Genomic DNA, 11563 nt, shown 5'->3' with positions numbered 1-11563 from the left:
CGTCTAAGTGATAATCATCTTATTTTTTTATAATATGTTTAGTAAACAATTTCTCTGTTTAAGTGTTTAATTAATTAGTAAACAACATACTATTTTCTCTTGTTTGTAGGGTGTTAGAATTTAAGTGTGCGTGATAGTTTCATATTATATAAAAATTGATAAATTGAGTAATATATAGAGAGAGAAATATACTCAATTGATGTTATGTTATATTCATGTAAATTACAGTGGAAAGTTCAGTTATATTTTTCTCAAAGTGTTTCCCATTCTCACAACACATTAGAGTATCAAGATTTTGTGAAAGAGAAATGATGTTTTCACAACTTTTTTTTTTTTTATGTCATGGATTTAAATATAAATATATATAATAAAAATAAATTTATAATAAAATAATATAAAAAATATTAAAATAATAATAGGAAGAGTTGTAACGTGATTATATATATAAAAAATGAATTATTTATCTTTACTTCTAACCTTAACAAGAATAATGGACCCAAAAACACACAAAAGGCATAGCATCATACAGGAGTCACTGTTGTTACTTTATCCTTGCTTCAATGGCACAATACTCTAACTCATCCTGCTCCAATGGCAACCAAAACATTCTCGTACAATACTCTCTTCCTTGAATGTTAAGGTGAGAACTAATTCCTTAGTTAAGAAATTGCAAAAGAATCTCTATTCTTCAAAGCTATGTTTGTTTACACAGTATTAGTATATATCTTGCTTCAGAATTAAGACACACTATATATGTATCACATCACATCCATTAATCTCCCTATAAATGCATTACGTTAAGAGGTCTTCATCATACGGACTGTACACCATCGTCAACATTTTCCATGTAAGCAACTTCCATTTTTGCATTGATTTCAGCTATTTTATAAAATCTGTAACATGCACGCGTGTGTTGGTGTTGTGGAAACTAAAAGCTAAATATCTTTCTCTTCAGTTGCATAATGTCGCGTTTGCTGCATGGGAGCCTCGATGTGACCATATACGAGGTGGATACACTGCCAACTCTTAACGACTGCGATTTCAATCTCTGCTGCAAGGTGCATGCCTTAACCCAACAAAACAATAAGCTAAAGTTGTTACACTTTGTATCTAAAGAATTCGTCATCACATAATATGAACTTATGTATGTGTCAAATTCAGTCGTACTGCATTTTGAAGATTATTATATATATCTTCGTGTCAGTGTACGTGTCCATTAGTGTATGTGCTACATAGTTAGTTTGTATGCATTCTACTGAAAAGGTTATCTCAAGTTTTATTTCGTGTTTTTTTGCTCATGTCTGGTTTCAATTTTGTAAACAAGGGTACAAGTCGAAGCGTGAGGAAAAGAGTACTCTCCCAACTCAAGAGTTGTTTGTTCTGTCAATGCCAATGCCAACCCGGGGTATCTTAGTTTTTTTACATTTTCTTTTAAGCTGAATGCTTAAATTTCCTTCTAACCAGTCTAATTCTTTACATGTAATAATGTTTCACAGTCTACCCAAACGGGTCTCTATGCAACAGTTGATTTAGACAAAGCAAGAGTTGGAAGGACTAAAGTGCTAAATGATGAACGATCCAACACCATGTGGAATGATACCTTTCGCATATACTGTGCACATTTGATCTCCCATGTTATATTCACTGTCAAACAAAAAGACCCAATTAATGCAACTCTAATTGGAAGGGCTTATGTTCCAGTTGAGCAAGTTATGACAGGTAACATAGTGGACACATGGGTCCAAATATTAGACGAGGATCTTAATCCCATACCAAGTGACTCTAAAATCCATGTCAAAATGCAATTTTCTGATGTTAGGAATGACATAAACTGGTCTGGAGGAATAAGAAGTCCAAGGTTTCAAGGAGTTCCCCACACCTTCTTCGGCCAAAGAACTGGTTGCAACGTTACTTTGTACCAAGATGCCCATGTTTCAGATGGTTTTGAGCCGATGATTCCCGTGTCAGGAAGAAAGCCTTATGAGTTTAGGAAATGCTGGGAGGATATTTACAATGCCATTTCGGATGCTAGGCACTTTATTTACATAACTGGTTGGTCAGTGTACACTGAAATAACCTTGATTAGGGACCCCTTGCAGCCCAAGAGAATCACCCTTGGGGAGCTTCTCAAGAGGAGAGCAGAGGAAGGTGTTCATGTTCTTATGCTTGTTTGGGATGATAAAACATCTGTGCCAGATTTCAAGAAAGATGGCTTGATGGCAACCCATGATCAAGAAACTGCTGATTACTTCAAAAACACAAAGGTAAATTGTGTTTTGTGTCCACGGAACCCGGATGTTGGAAGAAGCATTGTGCAAGGTTTGGAAACTTCAACAATGTTCACTCATCACCAAAAGACTATAGTTGTTGATAGTCAAGTTGTTGGTCCTGCTGTGGGACAACGACAAAAGAGAACAATAACAAGTTTTGTAGGTGGCATTGATCTTTGTGATGGGAGATACGATACTCAGGAGCATCCTCTATTTTCAACTTTGGATACAGTGCATAAAGATGACTTCCATCAGCCAAATTTCCCAGATGCTTCCATCAAGAAAGGTGGTCCAAGAGAGCCATGGCACGATATTCACTGCAAGTTAGAAGGGGATGTTGCTTGGGATGTTTTGTCCAATTTTCAACAAAGGTGGGAGAAGCAGGTTGGGAAGCAGCTCCTATTCCCTTCGAGCATGCTTAACCAGTACTTTGTCCCTCGATCCACTGTGGCAACAGCAAATGATAACGAGACATGGAATGTTCAGTTGTTCAGATCCATTGATGGTGGTGCAGCTTTTGGCTTCCCCCAAGACCCACAAGAAGCAGCTGAATTAGGCCTTGTTAGTGCGAACAACAACATCATTGATAGAAGTATTCAAGATGCTTACATAAATGCTATTCGAAGAGCCCAAAACTTCATCTACATTGAAAACCAATATTTCCTAGGGAGTTCATATGGTTGGAAAGCATCTGATATTGTAGTTGAGGATATCGGTGCATTGCATCTTATACCAAAGGAGGTGTCACTGAAGATTGTTAGCAAGATTGAAGCAGGGGAAAGATTTTCTGTGTATGTTGTCATACCAATGTGGCCAGAAGGCATACCCGAGAGTGATTCAGTTCAAGCAATACTAGACTGGCAAAGGAGGACAATGGAGATGATGTATGCTGATATAGCTCAAGCCATTCAAAGAACTGGAATTGAAGCCCACCCAAGGGACTACTTGACCTTTTTCTGCCTTGGAAACCGTGAGGGTCAGAAAAATAGCAACCACACTCCTACTGAGGCACCACAACCCGACAGTGACTACAGCAGAGCACAAAAGTCTAGGCGATTTATGATCTATGTTCATGCCAAGATGATGATAGGTAAGGGATCCAACCCAAGATCACTTGTTTATATGCACAAAAAACTTTTCCAATATATGTTACATTTTTTAGTACTTTCATATTTGGTGGTGGTATGAGATTAACAAGTTGTGGGGACTCTTGCTTCCTTCAGTTGATGATGAATACATAATAATTGGTTCTGCAAACATAAACCAAAGATCGATGGATGGGGCAAGAGACAGTGAGATTGCAGTGGGTGCATTTCAGCCACGGCATTTAGCATGTAATGGGCCAGTCAGAGGACAGATATATGGATTTCGACGTGCACTATGGTATGAACACCTTGGGGATATTAATGATACAGGCATTTTCAACAATCCTGAAAGCGAAGAATGCATCAGGCTTGTGAATCATCTTGCTGAAACCAACTGGGCTGCATACTCTGACCAAACATTTGATGAGAATGGAGAATTTCACCACCTCTTGCGTTATCCAATAGAAGTAACCAACTATGGAACCATAACCAACCTTCCAGGGCTTCAATATTTTCCTGACACTAAGGCTCGGATTTTGGGTTCCAAATCAGAATATCTTCCTCCAATTCTCACCACCTAGCTTATGCTTGTATTAATCCTACTTATCAAAGCATATGTAATTACTTACTGGGAAGAGGGTGTCCAAAAATTTAATATCTTCATGTAAATGTTTCTTCCTAACATTTCTATAAATAAATATAACTTCTTCTTTCTTTCTAGAGTTTTTAAAAAATTAATGTATTTTTTTTAAATTGTGTTAGAATCGTACTAAAATTGATATAAATCTAAAATATATTTTTTTAATTGGATATTTCATGACTACATGTCCTACAAGTGTCATACGAATGTCGTGTCCAATATGAGTATCCAACACCGACACGTCATTTAAGAGAAGTGTCTGAGTTTCATAGTTCAAGAATCTCAGTTATAAAAATAAAAGATATTTTTTAATTAAAGAGAAAATTATAAATTATTATTAGATGAGTCTTGTAATACTTTTGTATCAAAAAAAAAAAATATAACAAAATCTTAAAAGTGAGACACTAATATTCACGTAAGAAAATAAGATTATATTTTACCCTTGAAGATCATCTAAATAATATTATAGAACCTTAAATAAGACTATTATCACTAATAAAAACAAATTACGCTCAGACTATTTCATATTAAAATAAGAAATCTAAAATACGAAAAAAATTAATAATAAGTATTCCTTTTTTTTAATTATTGATTTTTCAAAAAATGTTCTTTATTTATTACTTTTTAAAATTTCAAGATAATATATATTTTCCAATTATACTCTTAATTTAATTAATATGGGGAGAAAAAAAGAGTTATGATAATTAATAAAGAAATTGTAATGACACAAAATTATATATATATATATATATATATATATTGAAATAAAAAAAAAGGCTACAGAGTATAATAGGTAACTCAAAAATTTTGGTAAAAAAACTTTAAAAAACTGTTATAAAGGAAAATAAATAAATATATACAAAGGGTTTATAGCACTCCAAGTAAAATCATTGTTATTTTGTATTCTTTGAGTAAAACTGAGTTGAGTGGGTGTAACCTTTTGAAGGTATCCTTCACCTCCATATGTTCTTATGATACTTATTTATAAAACATGAAAATATTTTTTTTATTTTTTTATTTTTTTATTCTCAAATTTTGGATTATATAATTTAAAATGGTATTTTGGATTATATAATTTAAAAGTCTAGATTTGAAAGTAGCTTTCGGATTATGTCATCTGAATATGCATTTAAAAAATGACTTTCAGATTACATAATTTGGAAGCTCATCTCTTATTAGAAAAGACTTCCAAAATATGTAATTCAGAAATTAATCATGCATCTAAAAAAACTTTCAAATTATGTAATTCAGAAGTTAATTACTAATTTGGAAAATGAACCCTAAACCCTAGATTATGTAATTTGGAATAATACACCATATTTAATTTTCTTTCATAGAATCAGTGGTATTGATTTCCAAACAAAACAAACAAAGATGAAATATCGATTTTAGCATATCACAACAAAATATCGATTTTGGTCAAAAAAATATTATAAGTATAATAAAATTATATAAGAAGAAGGTAAGAAAAATGAAGATGTTTGTATTCTCTTGTGTGTATTTAGATCACTCTAAATGTATAATTATAAACTAATTATGTAGGATCTACTAATCATGAGATATTCTATCATTATTTATTAATATAATTGTATACAATATCGTACAATAATAATAATTGCATACAATAATTGGTGTATAATTTGACAATTATTATTTTCTTAATACTCCCCTGAAGTTGGTAGGTGAAGATCATGAACCCCAACTTGTGTCGTAGCGTCAAAAAATGTTCATTGCCTAGTGTCTTCAAACAAAAATCTACGAGTTGGTACTGTGTGTCAATACATATGAAGGAATGATTATCCCGACTTGTAATTTTTATCGCACAATGTGTCAGTTTATCTCAATGTGTTTTGTGCGTTCATGAAATATTGGGTTTGTTGCTACATGTAATGTTGCTTGATTGTCACAGAAAAGTACAATGCTGATCATTATAACTACGTTTCTTCTCGTCCGCTGATTCACTATGCATGGAATTTGCATCCGACAATTTTGTTAGTTTAAAACGTTCAAAGCAATTTGAATGTAACTCATTTGTGTTACATAAAAAGGATGACATTCATCCGATGAACACCAAAAAAGTACACAATTATGTGGAACTTCCATGCAAATAGGGCAAATTATATCTTCTCAATTGGTTTTCATATCTTTCATGCTGATCAAACTATACATTTCTATATTAATTAGTCAAGAGCATAAATTTGTATTCAAAATGAATTATAGGCTACTGCAAAAAATAAAAAACTTAAATACAAAATTATGAATATTGGTTCTTTGTATTTATTTTAAGTAATTAAATTAAAGTATTATCGAGTAATACATAATTAAACAAAATTAGTAGGAAAAACTTCAAATTACAAGCTAATTAGGTAGGGATCTACCAATTATGGGATTCTATCATTATTAAATTAATTGCGTACAATATCGTACAATATTGCATACAATAATTGCATATAATTTGATAATTATTATTTCCTTAATACTCCTATCAAGTTGGTAGGTGAAATCATGAACCTCAACTTGTGTCGTAGCGTCAAAAAATGTTCCTTGCCCAGTGCCTTCGTAAAAATATCTACGAGCTGGTACTGTATCGGTACATATGAATGATTGATTATCCACGACTTGTAATTTTTCTCGCACAATGTGACAATATATCTCAATGTGTTTTGTGCATTCATGAAATACTGGGTTTGCTGTTATATGTAATGTCACTTGATTGTCACTTGATTGTCACAGAAAAGTTAAGCTGGCAAGACATGGCACCTTTAAGCCCTGCGACAGAAATCTCAACCAAACTATCTCCAAATAAGTATTAGCCATCGTGCAGTATTCTGTTTCTGAAGATGATCTTCGTTTGTCTGTTTTTTTGACTTCCATGAGATAATAGAAGAACCAAGAAAAATGCAATACCTAGATACTGGTCTCCGAGTTGTGTGACAACCTCCCCAGTCTGAGTCGCAATAAGCTGTCAATGTCAGGTTGTTCTCGGATGGCAATAACAATCCTTGTCCCGGTGATCCTTTGATGTACTTTAGGACTCAAATTGCGGCATCCCAATGAGGTTTCCGTGGAGCCTGTATATATTGACTTAGGGTCCGAACCGAAAATACTATGTCAGGCTGAGTAAGCTTGAGGTATACCAGTCGTCCCACAAGTCGCATGTATTTGACCAGATCCTTTAATAACTCTCCATCTAGTGTGTGTTTTAAGCATTGAAACGAAAAAAATCAATCCCTAAAAAATATTTTAAGTCTCCAAGGTCTTTAATGCGAAATTGTTGTAATAGAAAGTCTTTAACCCCGTTGAATTTCTTTCAAATCATTTTATGTCAAAAGAATATCGTCCATATAAATCAAAAGGGCACTAAATGATGAGTTATTATGTCTTGTGAATAGAGAGTAGTCTGTCTTGGACCGTTGAAATCCTGCAGATTTAATCACATGAGAAAATGTTGAAAACCATGTTCGGGATGCCTGTTTATGACCATAAAGGAATTTGTTAAGTCGACATACAATGTTCTTCCCTGTCAATGATGCCCGGGTTGTAAGTTCATGTAAATAATTTTGTGCAATTTGCCATGTAAGAAGGCATTTTGCACATCCAACTGTAAATAAACCAATTTTTGGCTGTTGCAACGGGGAGACACCTCAAAGTTGTTAATTTCGTTGTTGGTGAAAAAGTTTCACAATAGTCGACATCTACTATCTGAGTTTACCCTTTTGCGACAAGGTGAGAAAGTGAAGGTGGGCGATTATATATCATCTCAAAAGGTGATTTATTTTTTAGTAAAGGTAATGACAAACGATATTAATGATATAGGTGGCAGTTAAAACACATTCCCCAAAATTCTAATGGTAAATGAGACTGAAATAGGAAGGCTTGTGTTGTGTTTAAAATGTGTCTATGTTTGCGTTCTACTGCTCCATTTGGTTGGGGGAGTGTAGACACAAGTGCGTTGACATTAAATACCTTTTTTGAGAAAAAAAATTACTTAATAGATGCTTGAAATTGATTTTGTGCAAAAGTAATGAATGAAAGAGATGTTGGGTTTCAACTTGTGATTCATAAAAAATAGGCAAGTACATCTAGTATAGTCATGGACTATAGTGAGAAAAAAAAAAGTTTTCCAAAATGAGTTGGGGTTTTATGAGGACCCCAAATGTCACAATGCAATAGATTAAATGGAGAATGAGATTTTATTGTGCTTAAAGGAAAATGTACCATTTTTAGCTTTGGGACAAATACTATAATTATTATGAATGAAAATGAGATTTTCACTGATAGGTAGTAATGAAAATGCAAGTTGTAGACACGCCGGGGAAAGATATGTCTGAGCCGCTTGTGCCATAAATCAGGGTTGGTCGAAATTGGAGATGCATGGGCTTGGTTTGGAAGAGAAGACATGTAATATAAGTTTGCATGTTGTTTACCCGAATAATCATCCTCCCCGTAACAAGTCTTGCAAAACGCAACAATGTGGAGTAAAAACAACATAACAATCTAGTGAACTGGTTATCTTACTAACGGACGGACATGAGATTTAAATTAAAAGAAGGAACGCAAAGAACATCTTTGAGAGTGATATTGTCATTGAATTTAATTGTGCTCGTAGATGAGAGATGGACGCAGTTGATCTGTGGGCAGATTAACATTTGGAATAAATGATGATGAAGTGTGTGTGAAAAATTGTGAATCAGATACAATGTGATTGGTTGTTTCGCTAACCAGAATCCATGGTTTCGTAGAAGCAGAATTGATAGACGAGTTATGGGCAAATAGACCTGCAGCGTTTATAAACGTGTCACTTTTATCATTATTGTTGAGCGAGTAATCCACCTTTGTCAATTGTTGAATTTGATGGGTGAAGCCTTCTACCAGGTTTCCATTATTTAGCGGATAAAAATAAGATCGGTGTTCTGATACTATATAAGAAAAATGAAGATGTATTTATTATCTTATTCTCTTGTGTTTATTTATATAACTCTGTGTACAATAAATATATATATATATAAGTGTTTTTTTTTCTAAATTATAAGTTAATTATGTAGGATCACTAATTAAATTAATATAATTGTACCTACAATATCGTATAATAATTAGATATTATTAGATATAATAATTATGTATAATTTAATAATTATTTTTTTTTAATAGTAAGACAAAAATAATATGTTGAGGAATAATGGCAAAATTTAGGTTGAAAAAACATATTTTAGGTAAAAACATTTAAATTTTATTTGCTACTAATTTTTTTGAGAGATGCTATTTGTTGTGAAAATTTTAGTATTTTTTTTTTCTTTAGAAGTTCAAAACATCTAAAAGACACCCAGTCTGCTTAGTAATAAATATCTTCAGTATTTTTCATAAAAAAATATCAACAATAATATTAGAGTCATCTAGTTAGAAATCTAAATATAAATCTCTCCTATGTATTCTTTATAAAAATCCCAACAGATACTTGTCAACTCAATTAAATGTGAAATATTTATTCAATTAGCTTTTTTTAAGAAATTTCCCTTCCAAATTTACATCTTTCACATGAATTACGAGTCACCACCGAAGTTATTTTCTACTTTTGAATTATTATGCTATTTATGAACTCAACTAATATTGTATTGATAAGTAGATAATTTAATTAATTTATTAATAATATATTCAACAATGTTATCTGGAGATATTACATTTAAAAAATACAATTAAAAGTTTGAGTGATAAAAATATCTCAAAAGTTAGAAAATAAATACAATAAATTGGTCTCATATTAAGAAAACAGTGTTGGGAACACCGACTTGAGTATGTTTAAACAAAGATTCAATTTTCTCCTTAATTACAATTAGGAGAGAAAAGTGAAAATTTAGAAAAACTTACACGGTCTAATTTTAGTTTAAGAAGAAATTTCTATTTTTATTTCATTTTTAAAAGTGTTTTAAAAAATTATCTAAATATTGTGAAACTAAATATAATTTATAGAAAGTTAGAGTGGAACCTCATGCATGAATCTCACGGAGTATTGTTCTAAACAGAGAAATGAAGAATCTCACGGAGTTTGGATTGAATGAGATTTAATAATTAGGTTATGCAGCCCAATACATATTCCTAAGTTAAGATGAGATTTTGGTAGATATTTTACATAGCCTGAGTTTGCTGATTCTGTGTTTATTCATCTTGCTTTCATTCCATTCTAGTTTTCACAGATTCCTGAGTGAGTTTTGGGTGTTTGGTTTTGGAACAATTCAATAGAAGTAAATAAACACAGAAACTGGGTTCTCATATCACTTGCCTAGCCTTTGCCTCAAAGGTAACATAATACTGCTTGCTTCACTTTGATGACTATTGTTGCTGATTTTGTACTTTTCGAATTACAGGAAATTGAAAGTTTGGTATTTTTATACTGTTTTGCCACTGCAGATGATTTAGTTAAGGTCTTTTTTATAAATGGACTAAAAATTAATAAGTATCGCAAATCTTATCTTGTAAGTTGGTTTTGTAAGTGTGAGGTCATTGACCGAACTCAATAATAGAGTAAAAACGATCATCACACCAATGTCTTAAAATAAAGAGAGAGAACACTACTTGATATAATATATAAGGGGAAGAGGGTGACGTGATAAAAAAAGCAACTCGACTTACTACAAGACAATAATGAAATAGAAACTAATTTTAGAGATAAAAAATAATTAATTGTTATAATGACTCAATTAGACACCATTTTAGAGACTAAAAAAATTGGTTTCTAAATTGGTATCTAATTCACAATCAAAGTTTTTGCTACTAAATTTAGAATCTAAATAATTAGTAGTTAAAACATTGGTAGGTAATTAGATATCAATTTAGAAACCATTTAATAATAATAGAAACTACTTAAAAACCATTTTTTAGTTTCTAAAATGATCTCTAATTTAGTTACTATTATAACAATTAATTATTTTTTGTCTCTAAAATTGATTTCTATTTCATGATTTTCTTGTAGTGACCGCAAAGCAAATCACTAAACTAAAATGATCTAGTTGGAAGACATCCTTCCTTATTATAACATTAAGGTTAAGTTAGATGCACTCTTTAATAATTTATTTTTAATTTTTAGTTATATGGAAACTTTTGGTTGTACTTGCTTGCTTTCTAAGCAAGCTTTGAGATTTGATGATGAGGTAAACTTCTCATTTTGTTGCTTCCTTTTGTTCCTCTAAGCTGGTAACATGAAACACTTTTTTTTAATAATGTTCTTAATGTGCCTGATTTGATTAAATAACACCGTAAATACAATTAATGTTATTTTTTATAGAATCAAATTGGCTAAGAACTTATACTGTTGAAAATTCTTTTTGCATAGGACTGCATTATTGAAGGGAAAATGGTAACTTGGGGGTGGTGGACAAGCCACCTTACCTTGTCAAAATGGGCTCCTAGTCCGTTTGAAGTAGGCAAACGCTTCTTACAAGCCAAGGAGAGAACTGAATCTGGTTTTTGGTTTTGTTCTCCAAACACATCTCTCTTTCTTCAAACAGAACATTCCCTAGATTCTCTTACCAAGTCTCTCTCCATTTATATACATCATTGTCAACTTAAAATGT

At 32.1% G+C, this 11563-nt stretch overlaps 1 protein-coding gene across 1 annotated transcript; it reads left to right on the top strand.

Moving 5' to 3' along the window:
- The first annotated feature begins 794 nt into the window (after window positions 1-794).
- Window positions 795-4075, top strand: LOC137822583 (phospholipase D alpha 1-like). The gene is made up of 5 exons (XM_068627492.1): window positions 795-847; window positions 956-1058; window positions 1325-1405; window positions 1497-3360; window positions 3494-4075. Exons 2-5 carry the CDS (start codon window positions 963-965, stop codon window positions 3934-3936), a joined length of 2484 nt encoding a protein of 827 aa, XP_068483593.1. The 5' UTR covers window positions 795-847; window positions 956-962; the 3' UTR covers window positions 3937-4075.
- Window positions 4076-11563: the final 7488 nt, after the last annotated feature.

This window comes from Phaseolus vulgaris, chromosome 9, assembly GCF_000499845.2.
Source record: "Phaseolus vulgaris cultivar G19833 chromosome 9, P. vulgaris v2.0, whole genome shotgun sequence".
NCBI classification, from domain to species: domain Eukaryota; kingdom Viridiplantae; phylum Streptophyta; class Magnoliopsida; order Fabales; family Fabaceae; genus Phaseolus; species Phaseolus vulgaris.
This window is presented reverse-complemented; position numbering and strand designations above follow the sequence as displayed.

Coding starts and splice junctions, on each gene's coding strand:
- LOC137822583 (XM_068627492.1), top strand. CDS start 963: ATGTCGCGTTTGCTGCATGGGAGCCTCGATGTGACCATATACGAGGTG. Junction 1,406..1,496: donor AATGCCAATGCCAACCCGGG/GTATCTTAGTTT, acceptor AATGTTTCACAG/TCTACCCAAACGGGTCTCTA. Junction 3,361..3,493: donor TCATGCCAAGATGATGATAG/GTAAGGGATCCA, acceptor TGCTTCCTTCAG/TTGATGATGAATACATAATA.